The sequence below is a fragment of the Nerophis ophidion genome, linkage group LG16 (genome assembly GCF_033978795.1).
Source record: "Nerophis ophidion isolate RoL-2023_Sa linkage group LG16, RoL_Noph_v1.0, whole genome shotgun sequence".
Lineage (NCBI taxonomy): Eukaryota > Metazoa > Chordata > Actinopteri > Syngnathiformes > Syngnathidae > Nerophis > Nerophis ophidion.
The window spans coordinates 36,731,774-36,747,604 of NC_084626.1; the positions used below are offsets into that span (position 1 = coordinate 36,731,774).

Below are 15,831 nucleotides of genomic sequence, written 5' to 3' on the forward strand. Positions count from 1 at the left end.
TCAAAATCATTTAATGGTGTTAAAAAAGTTCAGACATCAGTATTGATATTAAAAGCCCTGTATTTACTTTTTATCGAGTAGATAGTAACATTTCTAGTACCACCCACCCTGTAGCACAAATTGTGTTTTAAGTGTGAACATGAAAACTGTATTACTAACATTTCTTCACTAGAGAGCAGCAGACTGACTGTGATGCCTTATGAGCTTCCAGTGAACATATGTGTACCTTGCATCCCTCACAGGAGCTGACCCCGTAGTGGTATCCAGATGACTTGTCCTGGCACACGAAGCAAGGCTTGTAGATGCGAGGCGGTGGCGGAGGGGACGGTGAGCTAGGCACCATCTCCTCGGAACTGGTGCTCTGGGTCTCCACCGCTGCACACACAAGAAGAAGAAGCCGCACGTAAGTTATCTGAGCATCATGACTTGTTAAAGATCAGAGGGTGTGTGGTCAGTGGGGGCGCCCGCTCTGAGACAGGAGGCCAACTCAAAAGATTTCTTTAAGAGAAAAGGGAGGAGGCAAGTCGCGGATTGACAGCAACTTAAAAGACACACAATTAGCCTGATGGCCAGATGGTCCTGCTGATAAAATGCTGATTGGCAGCTGAGATTTGATTGGCTTCTCCTTTACTGGCCAACAGGGGAAGGGGGCAGCATTCCTGTTTTTTTTTTTTTTTGGTTGAGTTTTGTGTGTGTTTGTGTTCAGGAGCTCACATTTTTTTTACGTGCACCGCTGTCCAATGAGATGAGCCCATATACCTCCTGGCCCATGTGAACAAACAAAGGCCGGATGTTTACGAGGCCAGCAAGGCCTCTCTCTTCTCTTCTCGCATTATGACATTTGTTCAACAAATAGTTGTCATTTAGTTTATTTTGTCTTAAAAAAAAAAAGTGACATTCAAGCACATCGCGGGTGGTTGTTTGGTCACTTCAACATGTGTGAAAGGGAGTAGGAAGAAGCAGAGCTTATTTAATGCTGCCCATGTAGATTCATATTGAAATAATGAATACACAAAAACTAAAGAAATTATGTAATGATCAGGGAGTAAATCATGTAGTAATAAGTACTGCATAATAAGCAATACTTCAGTTGAAAGGAGTAAAATTGGCATGCATACTAGTGCTTAGATAAATAAAAGGTATGTTGTGTAATGAACACTTAGACTTAGACATAGACTTACACAAACTTTATTAATCCACAAGGAAAATTGTTCCACACAGTAGCTCAGTTTCAAAGGATGGAAAGAATAATGCAGGTATTAAGTAGACTAAAATGGTACCATAGTAGCAGTTGGGGTGTGGGGAAAAAAATCAATTTGAATTTGAATCGCGATTCTCATTTAAAAAAAATAAATGTTATTATTTTATTTTTATTTTTTAATCAATCTAACAAAAAAATACACAGCAATACCATAACAATGCAATCCAATTCCAAAACCAAACCTGACCCAGGAACACTCAGAACTGCAATAAACAGAGCAATTGAGGAGACACAAACACGACACAGAACAAACTAAAAGTAGTGAAACAAAAATGAATATTATCAACAACAGTATCAATATTAGTTATAATTTCAGCATAGCAGTGATTAAAAATCCCTCGTTGACATTATCATTAGACATTTATAAAAATTAAAAAAAAAGAACAATAGTGTCACAGTGGCTTACGCTTGCATCGCATTTCATAAGGTTGACAACACACTGTGTCCAATGTTTTCACAAAGATAAAATAAGTCATATTTTTGGTTCGTTTAATAGTTAAAACAAATTTACATTATTGCAATCAGTTGATAAAACATTGTCCTTTACAATTATCAAAGTTTTTTTTTTTTTTTTAATCTACTACTCTGCTTGTATGTCAGCAGACTGGGGTAGATCCTGCTGAAATCCTATGTATTGAATGAATACAGAATCGTTTTGAATCGGAAAAATAACGTTTTTGAATCAAGAACCGCGTTGAATCGAAAAAAATCAATTCATAATCGAATTGCAACCCCAAAAATCGATTTTGAATTGAATCGTGGGACACTCAAAGATTTGCAGCGCTAGTAGCAATATAAAATATAACATATATATATATATTATTTACACATTATATGTACAGTATATGATATATACTGATAAATTATTATATTCAATTATATTTTTTATATAATATATACAATACATAACAAATCCAAATTACCATGTACAATATTACAGTATATGTAACAGCTGCAGCAAAAAAAAAAGGGGGGCAGCATAAAAGAGTAGATGCAGCAGAAAATAGACATTATAAACAAAGAGAGGGAGCTAACATAGAAGCGGTCAGGTAATAGACTGATATCATCTATTGCTGTATGGCAAGTATGAACATATAGTAGCTGATAGATTATTACAGGAGGTTTCCACCTTATTACAGGAGGTTTCCACCTGACTTAAGTGTTAAAAATATTTGCTTATACAATATCTTTATAACTGTTATATTCAGACATTACATCTTTAATGACAAATTAGTACAAAATAGCATAAAGACAACGACTGAACTGTTTGATTGTAATGTATAATTTGGCCAAAAAGGGAAAAGCGGTAGAAAATGGATGGATGGTTGGCTCCGAAATATAATTTCAAACAGAAATAGCTAACTTCTGCTTTCGTTTAGCTCATAAAGCAAGTTGCTGATTTTTTATATGCCGAGATACTAATAAACCTTAAACATGCTCATATTACCAGAGTGCATTTTGTAACATTTTTGAGATATGTCCCACAAACCAAGAGCAGCCATGACAACAACGTTTACCCAAACCTTTGTTTTTTTCCTCTTCAAAACCAAACAAGTGGCAGCAGAAGTCAGCCTGGTCCCCATTTAGAGGTGATGAGGACTGAAGAAGCAGATTGCCTTTCAACTTTCACCTTCACTCACCCCAACTTCACCTTCCTCTGCCCAGTCCCACCCCCACCTCCTTGTTTCCTGGCCCTAAATTCCTCAGCGCAGGCAGGACGGAGTTTAATAGTCGCCCCGGCTTACAAGCGGCCCTATAAAGGCTGTGTCTGGGATGGGAAGGAGGCCCCCGGTCAGGCTGACGGCCCATTTTATTGGCATCCAGTCACCTTGGGCAGCTATTCACACCAACAGTTCTGGCCAAGCATCCCCTTCCTTGTAAAAAAATAAATAAAATAGGAGCGTGGGGGTCAAACCCCCCCGAGTCAGTACCCCCCTTCTCTTCACCTTGAAACAGCGAGCAAGCACAGGACCAGACCAAATGTGCACCCCCCCGCACACACACACCCCACTGGTGGAGCAACCCCAATGTGAACCCAGCAGCCCGTCATTAACAAGAGTGGTAAGGTTTCAGTACGCAGAGAGGTAAAGCACAAAGGAATAATCCAATAAAAACAAAGCGGTCCAAAATGAAAAGGAGAAAGAAAAGAGTAGGAAGGAGGTGAACGTGAGGACACAAACTTCTCAGTGGACGACCTGAGGGTGGAATAAAACCCTTGACCATTTAACTTTGGCCTTGGCTGAAGAGGGTCATTACTAACTACTTGCACAGCAGGCGCTTTCAAAAGTTCAATGTGGCCAATTCACACTCATGTGGAAAATGACACAACATGCAAACCTCCTGATTAGGGTGAACTAAAACTGAGTACATTTTTCCCATTGAAAATAATCAGTTACAAATACCCCAAAATATGGACACAAAAAACATTTTATAGAGAACAATTCTATTTTAACATGCCGAAAACAATGTGAAATACTTATAAATGACAAATGAAATGGATAGATGAACATTAAATATCACTTCCTACTAGGGCTCTCAAAATTAACGCATCAATTCGGATTAATCCTTTATTATTATTATTATTAAAGATGCAATTAACAGAGGTGCAAAGATTTGTTTTAACACCGATTCTAATCCTAATTTGATGTTGCTGACATGATTCAGGGACGATATTACTAGGAAATATATTATTAATAAGAATAACAGTCTGTTTTGTAACAGTCTGTTTTTAATATATTATAAAAAGTGAAGTGAATTATATTTATACAGCGCTTTTTCCTCAAGTGACTCAAAGCGCTTTACATAGTGAAACCCAATATCTAAGTTACAATTAAACCAGTGTGGGTGGCACTGGGAGGAGGTGGGTAAAGTGTCTTGCCCAAGGACACAAAGGCATTGACTTGGATGGCGGAAGCGGGGATCGAACCTGCAACCCTCAAGTTGCTGGCACGGCCGCTCTACCAACCGAGCTATACCGCCCTAAAGATATTATTAGTTAAATCAGTGCACACGCGGGCCGGACTATTAAAATCCTGGCATTAAAACTAAAAAATAAAAAACAATTCAGATTGTTTTCTTTGTCTTACTTTGGGTAAAAACAGAACAAACACATTCTGAAAATTGTTACAATAAAAATATAGAAAAATAATACCGGCAGCGGTAAAGTTTAGATCCATGAAGGAAAGAAGAAAGGGAATAAATATTTATAACTGAATACATTAACATATGCATAAACATTTGTTTTCTTTTGTATTATTATTTTTTTAATGAATTAAGTAACATTTATTACAACCTTTTTCCAAAACACAATATAAAGACAGGATAATGCCTACATTTATCATTTGTTTTCAAAACAGTTACAAAAAAGTGGGACCCCAAAAATTTACAATGGGACCCCATTTTTATGACTTGATGGGGACCCTGGAACCCACTTTTGAAAATGCCTACTCTGATGGAGTATTGGTGCGTGCAAAACAGCCGCAGGCGGCTGTGGCCTCTGGGCCGGTTCTGACACTAATTAAATATCATCCCGGGGGCCATGGATAATTCATTCGCGGACCCAATCTGGCCCGCGGGCCTTGACTTTGACAACCCTGATTTAGAACAATTGCATCCGAAATGATTCAGTGTGTTAAAACCGATCCACTAACTTTTTAGCCAAAAATATCAAACCAGTGTGACTGTGAAATAAATATTGGACACTACTAGTGACGTTTCCTACATATTTGTTATTTCTTGTAAGGGAATTAGGTATGAATGAATAATGCGATGAGGTAGCGACTTGTCCAGGGTGTATGGCCTTCCGCCCAAAGCAGCTGAGATAGGCTCCAGCACCCCTCGCAACCACGAACGGGACAAGCGGTAGAAGATGGATGGATGAATAATGGATACAAACAAGCAAGTAAACAACAATTAATGACCACTGCATTCTCATCTTATTTGAATAAAGTATAACCAACATTTTAGGTTAAATTAACAAAAGGAAACCTTTTCTGCTCACCTTGCAGATATTCAAGAATTGTTCAATAAATGTATAGTAACCAACATTTTAACAGTAGATTTAGTGGTTAGTTTTTTAACATACAAATGATACAATATTACCAGTATAATCAAAAATAAAGTGCAACCAACATCTCTTCAGGTTGAGTTTTCAACCTTGAGTTTGTCAAAATCGACTCGCATCACATTCGACCTCATATGACGTCATCCATGCACCAACACAGACATGACAAGTCAACAAATATTCAAACTGTTACTCTACTTGCAATAATATATATAAAAAGAGCAAGGGAAACAAACTCCTACTTTGTGTTGCTACTCTGAACACTGCTCTGCCTGGGCAGTCAGAATGTGTGAAATGCCATCATGGCGCCATGGAGAGATTTGTAGTGTTGAGTTGAGGTGAGTTTTTTTCGAACATGAACACACTTGCAATATGATACGTCACATAATTTCACATTATTTCTATTTACAATATGTCTGAAAAGGAGTAGGAAAAAGCAGGGTATATTTAATCCTACCCCTTTACCACATTTTAATTTTCATATCCTACAAACAGTGACAGACTTTAGTTTATAAATGTATTTATTTATTTGAACAACAAACCCTGTTTCCATATGAGTTGGGAAATTAAGTTAGATGTAAATATAAACGGAATACAATGATTTGCAAATCCTTTTCAATCCATATTAAATTGAATGCACTACAAAGACAAGATATTTGATGTTCAAACTCATAAACTTTTTTTTTGCAAATAATAATTAACTTAGAATTTCATGGCTGCAACAGGTGCCAAAGTAGTTGGGAAAGGGCATGTTCACCACTGTGTTACATCACCTTTTCATTCAACAACACTCAATAAACGTTTGGGAACTAAAGAAACTAATTGTTGAAGCTTTGAAAGTGGAATTCTTTCCCATTCTTGTTTTATGTAGAGCTTCAGTCGTTCAACAGTCCGGGGTCTCCGCTGCCGTATTTTACGCTTCATAATGCGCCACACATTTTCAAAGGGAGAAAGATCTGGACAGCAGGCGGGCCAGGAAAGTACCCGCAATCTTTTTTTACGAAGCCACGCTGTTGTAACACATGCTGAATGTGGCTTGGCATTGTCTTGCTGAAATTAGCAGGGGTGTTCATGAAAAAGACGGCGCTAAGATGGCAGCATATGTTGTTTTAAAACCTGTATGTACCTTTCAGCATTAACGGTGCCTTCACAGATGTGTAAGTTACCCATGCCTTGGGCACTAATGCACCCCCATACCATCACAGATGCTGGCTTTTGAACTTTGCGTCGATGACAGTCTGGATGGTTCGTTTCCCCTTTGGTCCGGATGACACGATGTCGAATATTTCCAAAAACAATTTGAAATGTGGACTCGTCAGACCACAGCACACTTTTCCACTTTGCATCAGTCCATCTTAGTTGATCTCGGGTCCAGAGAAGCCGGTGGTGTTTCTGGATGTTGTGGATAAATGGCTTTCGCTTTGTATAGTACAAACCCCGTTTCCATATGAATTGGGAAATTGTGTTGAATGTAAATATAAACGGAATACAATGATTTGCAAATCCTTTTCAACCCATATTCAATTTAATGCACTACAAAGACCAAGATATTTGATGTTCGAAATCATAAACTTTTTTTTTTTTGCAAATAATAATTAACTTAGAATTTCATGGCTGCAACATGTGCTAATGTAGTTGGGAAAGGGCATGTTCACCACTGTGTTATATCACCTTTTCTTTTAACAACACTCAATAAACGTTTGGGAACTGACGAAACTAGTTGTTGAAGCTTTGAAAGTGGAATTCTTTCCCATTCTTGTTTTATGTAGAGCTTCAGTCGTTCAACAGTCCGGGATCTCCGCTGTCGTATTTCACGCTTCATAACGTGCCACACATTTCCGACGGGAGACAGGTCTGGACTGCTGGCGGGCCAGGAAAGTACCCGCACTCTTGTTTTACGAAGCCACGCTGTTGTAACACTCTTCTTGCTGAAATAAGCAGGGGCGTCCATGATAACATTGCAACATATGTTATTGCAAAACCTATATGGACCTTTAAGCATTAATGGTGCCTTAATAGATGTGTAAGTTACCCATGCCTTGGGCACTAATGCACCCCCATACCATCACAGATGCTGGCTTTTGAACTTTGCGTTGATAACAGTCTGGATGGTTCGCTTCCCCTTTGGTCCGGATGACACAATGTCGAATATTTCCAAAAACAATTTGAAATGTGGACTCGTCAGACCACAGAAAAACTTTCCACTTTGCATCAGTCCATCTGAGATGATCTCAGGCCCAGAGAAGCTGGCGGCATTTCAGGATATTTTTGATAAATTAGTTTGGCATTGCATAGTAGAGTTTTAACTTGCACTTACAGATGTAGCGACCAACTGTAGTTACTGACAGTGGTTTTATGAAGTGTTCCTGAGCCCATGTGGTGATATCCTTTAGAGATTGATGTCAGTTTTTGATGCAGTATCGTCTGACGGATCGAAGGTCAAGGTCATTCAATGTTGGTTTCCGGCCATGCTGATAATATTTATCAGTTTGAACATCAAATATGTTGTCTTTGTAGCATATTCAACTGAATATGGGTTGAAAATGATTTGCAAATCATTGTATTCCGTTTATATTTACATCTAACACAATTTCCCAACTCATATGGAAACGGGGTTTGTATAGGACAATGCATATTCCTCAACAAAGAGCAACAATGTAAATATGCCAGAGTTAGCACATTAGCTAATTTTCATCCATTGTCCTATGGCAGCTTAATACAGTAAACATTCAACAGGTTATGATACAAAAGAATACATAAATCACAAAATATTACACATAGAAAGCATAACGTGAGCACAGACCACGGACAAAAAAAAATAAAATAAAATAAAAAAGTGGATAATTTAATTGTGCGTGCACTTATTAAGAACATCTCTGTCTTTACAAAAGCCTAAGTGTTTCCACACACTGGATAGCAATAGTAGCTTGTTCATTCCTCAGTTAGCCTATTTTTGTTCCGTTAGCCACCAAAGTGTTTTAATGGCGCGTAGCTATGACATCACTGACAGGTGTACATTTTAACGTCTCTATTTAAAAGTTGTACAGCAACTTTATTTAAAGTCTGCTGTTCTTAAAGCCAATATTTTTTTCATGGTATTGATAGAATCGATTAATTACACTTTAAAACAATGTTAAATTGATATATACCAACGCATCTTTGAGGTTCCCCTGAATTTGATCTTCTGGTGTGACTGAAATTTTTGGATTTAAATGTACCTAAAACCAAATAATTCATTATTGATTTTAGACGCAAGAAGGAAATTTCTACGGCGCGCTTAATACATTACAAAAAAGTTGACATTGTTTCATCATATAAATATTTGGAAACCTTTTTTGACGAGCAACTCAAGTTTGATTACCATGAATTGATTAACGTGGACCCCGACTTAAACAAGTTGAAAAACGTATTCGGGTGTTACCATTTAGTGGTCAATTGTACGTAATATGTACTGTACTGTGCAATCTACTGGTAAAAAAGTATCAATCAATGTGAACACAGATTTTATAGTGAAACGAGCAAAACAGAGAATTTATCTTCTCAGGAAATTAAATTATTTCTCTATCAAGCCTGTTATACTCTGTCATTTTCATCAAACATTTATTGAGAGTCCTATGTATTTTTCTTTTATTTGTTGGTTTCACTGTCTTTCAGTTAAAGACCGAAACAGCCTGACTAGTATTGTTTAGTCTTGCTCTAAGATTACCGGAGTAAAACTAAGAGACTCAAACTTCTTCTGCAATCAACACATCCTCCGAAAAGCAAAGAGCATTTTACTTTTCCAAATCATTCGTCCTCTATGCACTCAAACTCTGAAACTTTAAATTTTTTCAGTGTTGTATTATTTATGTATTTGTTGACTATTTATTTATTGTGGGTCATGTGTAGGCTTTGTGAGCCACGACAACTTGCTGCTCAAAATGAATTGCTCTTTGAGAGATGAATAAAGTTGTTTGAATTTAATTGAATATACAGTATATCTTCTAAAAGGCTAACTAGTAGAGTACAGATCGATATACTTGAATATCAGGAATATAAACCGATTTGTTGCTAAACCCCTACAATTAATGCATCTGCACCACAAGAATGGCTCAAAATCCCTGAAACGTGCAATTTTGATCAGTTTGTCCAAGCTGTGTTAGCTAATGTGCAGTGGATCGGGTATTGACAAAAGCAAACCACATGGAAGAGGCTAAACATTACAATGGTCCTCTGAGGACAAATATAAACATTTTATTGTAATTAAAACACTTCCATCTTAAAATAGCACATTAATAACACCCTCTACTGTCAATTAAGCGTACTGTTTGGGAACGCTTGGTCTTCCCGGTGAAATATGTGAGTTGGGTCATAGCATGTTCTTCTTCTTTAGACCACAACATAGATGAATCAAGAGTGCCTGTGCTGGTTTGACCTGAATAAAACGGCCTTCTTTCATCTCCGTGATATCGCAAAAATTCGCTCCATTTTGTCCACTAACGAAGCTGAGATCATTATTCATGGGTTTGTTACGTCTCGCCTCGATTACTGTAACGTATTATTTTTGGGTCTCCCCATGTCTAGCATTAAAAGATTACAGTTGGTACAAAATGCGGCTGCCAGACTTTTGACAAGAACAAGAAAGTTTGATCACATTACGCCTATACTGGCTCACCTGCACTGGCTTCCTCTGCACTTAAGATGTGACTTTAAGGTTTTACTACTTACGTATAAAATACTACACGGTCTAGCTCCATCCTATCTTGCCGATTGTATTGTACCATATGTTGCGGCAAGAAATCTGCGTTCAAAGGACTCCGGCTTATTAGTGATTCCTAAAGCCCAAAAAAAGTCTGCGGGCTATAGAACGTTTTCCGTTCGGGCTCCATTACTCTGAAATGCCCTCCCGGTAACAGTTCGAGATGCCACCTCAGTAGAAGCATTTAAGTCTCACCTTAAAACTCATTTGTATACTCTAGCCTTTAAATAAACCCCCTTTTTAGACCAGTTGATCTGCCGTTTCTTTTCTTTTTCTCCTCTGTCCCACTCTCCCGTGTGGAAGGGGTCCGGTCCATTGGCCGTGGATGAAGTACTGGCTGTCCAGAGTCGGGACCCAGGATGGACCGCTCGCCTGTGTGTCGGCTGGGGACATATCTGCGCTGCTGATCCGCCTCGGTTTGGGATGGTTTCTTATTGGGTCCACTGTGGACGGGACTCTCACTGCTGTGCTGGATCCGCTTTGGACTGGACTCTCGTGGTTGTGTTGGATCCACTATGGATTGAACTTTCACAGTATCATGTTAGACCCGCTCGACATCCATTGCTTTTGGTCCCCGAGAGGGGGGGGTTGCCCACATATGCGGTCCTCTCCAAGGTTTCTCATAGTCATCATTGTCACCGTGTCCCACTGGGTGTGAGTTTTCCTTGCCCTTATGTGGGCTCTGCCGAAGATGTCATAGTGGTTTGTGCAGCCCTTTGAGACACTAGTGATTTAAGGCTATATAAATAATCATTGATTGATTGATTGTTACATTTTAGGCTGAACAATCACATTAGCAGGTTTGCATATGACGTCACATATGGTTCACATATGATTTTCTTTTTTGTGGCTTAATCCACACGATGGTTGGGGGTGGGGTGGAGGCGTGGTTTGGGGGCGCGGTTGGGGTGGGGGCGTGGTTAAGAGGGGAGTATATTTACAGCCAATTCACCAACTTGGGTATTTCATATATATATATGTATATATATATGAAATGTATATATATGAAATATATATAAATAAAAGAAATAGTTGAATTTCAGACGGCACCTATCAAATACACAGTAATAAAAACACAGTTTTTATACTAACTGTACTGTGCTTGCTGGTTACTAAAAAAACAACAACACTTACCTTACACTATTTGAGTAACGTCACTTCCGAGTTTCCAGAAGATGGCGCCAGTATGTGCTTTGCCCTGCCGTCTGTCGCTGTCAGCTCTATTCCTTTTTGTGTTGTTTGCGTCTATTTTCGTCTCTGTCAGCTCACTGCTTGTGTATGACCGCCAAACACTGTTGGATTTTTGCCCCTTTCCCACTGATATGATCAACTTCGACGTTGGTTTTTCGACGGCCCAGTCAGCTTTTTCACCTGGCCGGATTTCTGCCTTCCTTTCCCGGCTCGTGACTCCTCTCCCCCGCCACCTGCGGGCTGTGTGTCGGGCCCCACCTGGATTAGCTGCGCCCTTGGACGTGCTGGCCCCCGCCAAGTTCGGTCTTGTGAACGCAAGATCTTTGACAAACAAAACGTTCATCCTGAAGGATTTCTTCACTTCCCGCGGACTTGACTTCCTATGTGTGACGGAAACATGGCTGAGAGCCAGTGAGTCCCCCCCTCTTAACGAACTTCTGCCTCCGGAGTGTTCCTACTTTAATTCTCCGCGGTGGTCCAGTCGAAAAGGAGGAGGATTAGCAGTCGTTTTTAAAAATGACTTTAAATGCCGTCAGATCCGCCTGCAATCCTCCCTTTCAAGCTTCGAACTGTGCATGTTTGAGCTGGAGGGGCCTGGCCTCCAGCTCCAGCTGAATTTCGGGAGACTTTTGGGAGAAAATTTCTTCCGGGATGTTTTCGGGAGAGGCGCTAAATTTCGTGAGTCTCCCGGAAAATCGGGGAGGGTTGGCAAGTATGCTTCAAATGTAAAGACATATCTTTCCAATATATAATCTCCTTTAAAGCCTTGTAAGTGTCGAAAAAACTGAGGGCGAGTCCAAACAGTAACGTCTCGGTGAGGATGAATGGTTTAAATCTTTCAAAAAATATTTTTCTGAAGTGTGTATAAATTCACACCATCCCATTTAAAATATTTTTTCATGATTGCTTAATCTGCCTCTGAACCTTTCAAAATACACCCAAATTTGCACTGATGCAGGTAAATAAACAATAGCCTAATGGAACACTAGACCATCACCTGAACCCCGGAAGTGCCTCTCGGTCACTTCATTGCTATTCAGCAATACACAATTGATATCGTTAATATTGACAGTTAAAATCTTTTGATGCAAATCATTGCTGGTGGTGAGTGAAAAACTGACCTACAACGTGTTAGGCGTTTAGAGCTCAGGTGAGGGGGTTTGGGCAGGGCCAAATCTGTCACCTGATGTTTGTTGATATAGCAACATTGTAAAGAGAATGTTTCAGGGAAGGGGAAGAAAAAGCTGGTATTGACAGCTGGGTAGCGCTTCTGGCGCCAGCAGAGAGGTAGCGACTGACAACCACGTCTGAGTGTGGTGAGAAAAAGGCGAGCAGGCGTGACGTGAGGAAGAAATCGGCTGCGGTGCTGAGGTCGAGGGGGCTGGGTGTGCTACCTGGCGTGACGAAAAAAGAGGGAGAGGAGCCAAAAACTGTCAGAGAGCTGTCATCACCCTGAACTGAGCCCCACCTTGCAGGCTGGGCTTGAAGAAACAGCAACCTGGTCTTAACCTGCACCTCACCTCTGTGTGTGTGTGTGTGTGTGTGTGTGTGTGTGTGTCACTACATCAATCAGCAGCACACCTTTGTTGGAGCCATAAGAGACAACATGACGGGTAGGAATCAGCGTCCAATTCAAACATCATCTCCTCTCACTGAAGCTACAACATCCTGGGAAGTTGGTAATTTTGTCTCAATTAGCTGGCTTACACTTAGTCTTTTGAGTGCATGAGCGTACACACTGACAAGTCCTGCGAAATACAGTACACTGTCAGTACTTGAAAATGTTGTCAAAGTGGTGAGTGCGTAGTGTGGACATGAAACTCTAGGGGTGTAATGGTACATGTGATACTACTCTCATGTGGGTGCACGAAACAGACTGTTATTTCTTTCTTTAAATTACTGAAGAATTTACCGCGGTAATGGTGTAGCGTTCAATACTGTTGTACATAGTCACCATCTTGCGCAAAAAAATAAACTAAACAAAAAGCGACAGCGTAATTTCCGCTACATTGGAGTTGGGGTATAAGCGAACTTGAAAAACTCAAACTGCACTTTTTTTGGAATGGTTCACAATCATTAAAAAAAACATGACTGATATAATTTTTTAATGCATTCTAAATATTAAATAAACGTTATTTGGAGCTCCATTATGCCGCCCATAAAATCCGATAAACAATAGGGGCCAAGAATACTCCATTTACATTTTGCGACTTGAATATTAACCAAGTAATAGTGGTATTATTGTATTAAATGCTAGCGCAGAAGAAATATTTATAGCGACGCCGTGATCACTTCCTGTGTGCCTTTGTTTACATCATCGACTGGTCTGCAGCTTTCTCGCTTCCCTGCTCCCTGTAAGTTCATTGTAGATCATAAATCATGCATCTCACTTTCACATGAGATGCCTAGGTACGTAATCTGACAAGTAAGGACACTTTGACCGCCATTTCAAAACCGCAGATGGCGAGAAAGACACAAAAATATGCTTGTCACCACCCAACTTCCCCACTCCGAGTCTTCGCGAGGATTATCAGACAATGGTAATATATAAACATCTCAGAAGTCAGCATCCTAATGACAGGAGACATTGTACAGTAAGTGATGTTTTATTCTAAAGTCTACAGAGAGCAGAAATCAGAGATTTTAAAAATAATGCTAAATTAATGTGGCTAAAATGATCACAATTGGTAAAAATTAAATATTATTATAAATGTTCTCATTACTCCATAGCATATATACTTACACCATGTATATAAAATCCTAATGGAGGTGTTTGGATATATTTTTAGGGGCTCTATAGGCAGAATTGAACGGGTCCCAAAGGCACGATTGTAAGCTAACTTTTGATTGTGTTTATTTGTATTTAAAATGCATTAAAAAAAATTATAATCATTAGCTTTAATTACTAGACAACTGAGAAGCGGTACAGAAATCAACTGGCACATATTTTATCTTGTCCAATGTTGGTGAGAATGCTTCATCAAGTGGTTGCAATTCAATTTCAAAAGGATAGAAGAAGCAGATAAAGTTAAAGTACCAATGATAGTCACACACACACTAGGTGTGGTGAAATGATCCTCTGCATTTGACCAATCACCCTTGATCACCCCCTGCAAAGTGAGGGGAGCAGTGAGCCAAAGCAGTGGGCGCGCCCGGGAATCATTTTGGTGATTTAACCCCCAATTCCAACCCTTGATGCTGAGTGTCAAGCAGGGAGGTAAATGGTCCCATTGCGTTGTTAAAATTTGAATAAAGTATAAAGAAGTATTCCATCTGAGACACAGCTTTACTGTTGCCTACATCAAAATTCTGTTATTCCTCAAGTGCTGACACTTGTTTGTGTTCTCTTTCTTGTCACCTACAATTTAATAATAATAATAATAATGGATTAGATTTATATTGCGCTTTTCTATTGTTATATACTCAAAGCGCTCACAGAGAAGTGGGAACCCATCATTAATTCACACCTGGTGGTGGTAAGCTACATCTGTAGCCACAGCTGCCCTGGGGTAGACTGATGGAAGCGTGGCTGCCAGTTTGCGCCTACAGCCCCTCCGACCACCACCAATCATTCATTCATCATTCATTCACCAGTGTGAGCAGCACCGGGGGCAAAGGGTGAAGTGTCCTGCCCAAGGACACAACGGCAGTGACTTTGATGTCAATAGGTGGGAAGCGAACCTGCAACCCTCAGGTTTCTGGCACGGCCGCTTTACCCACTACGCCATGCCGCCCCGCAACAACCACAACAACCCAGTTTGGCCATGAAGTTTACGCCTAGTTCACGTTTGAAAAGCCGTCTGTCCTTTAGGCGCTGGCGGTGTTTCAGTTGGACTTGACCAATCTGCCACATTGTGTTCACAAGTCCTAGACAATGAAAGGCCAAGACTGATGTCATGTGTGAGCGCTAAACACACACACACACACACACACACACTCACACACACACACTGCAGCAGCATGTGGTTGCTTTTACACTGACATTGAAGGTGTGGTTTGTTTTTTATGGCTTGTGTGTTTGTGTGAGACACAATGACATATGGCGTGCAGCTCCACTTCACCCTTCCAACTTTGAACATCACAAAAGTAGACACTGGCCTATAGCCCTACTCGACATAACACTGGGGATAGCTGGGGTGGCACTCAAAGAAATGGACTTAAAGTAAGGGGTGGCCCAATCCAATATTGATATCGGGTATTGGTCCGGAGTCAGCAAAGTATCAAAGATATCTATGAATGTTCTCATTCATCCAGGTCATTGTCATCTCAGGGCATTCAATCAATCGCAAATGGATTGTTTGGTCTGTCGTAGAAGACGTTTTGCCGCTCATCCTTGTTGGCTTCATCAGTTCATGTTCATTGACTCAGTTAGATTGGTCAGAACTAGTCAGATCAGTATCAAATAATTATTTTATTGTTATCATAATTAACAACCAAATTAAGAAACGGCTTGCATCTAAAAATCTTCTATACAAACGCCGATAGCATAAGTTCTTTTTTTGTATTTTAGTGAAGTCATTTCACAAAAAAAAACATGGTAGGCTACAGGCTCTTAAAAGCTAGCCGCTACACAACAGC

The 15,831-nt window shown here is 39.8% G+C and overlaps 1 protein-coding gene across 2 annotated transcripts in view; it reads right to left on the bottom strand.

The window, feature by feature from the left end:
- The window catches only part of LOC133535354 (retinoic acid receptor gamma-A-like), a 111,580-nt gene that overhangs the window by 11,674 nt on the left and 84,075 nt on the right, over nucleotides 1-15,831 (bottom strand). For both annotated transcript variants that reach the window (XM_061875124.1, XM_061875125.1), the window contains one exon: nucleotides 227-375. In XM_061875124.1, coding sequence (XP_061731108.1) covers nucleotides 227-375 — 149 coding nt within the window. The remainder of the gene's footprint in view (nucleotides 1-226; nucleotides 376-15,831) is intronic.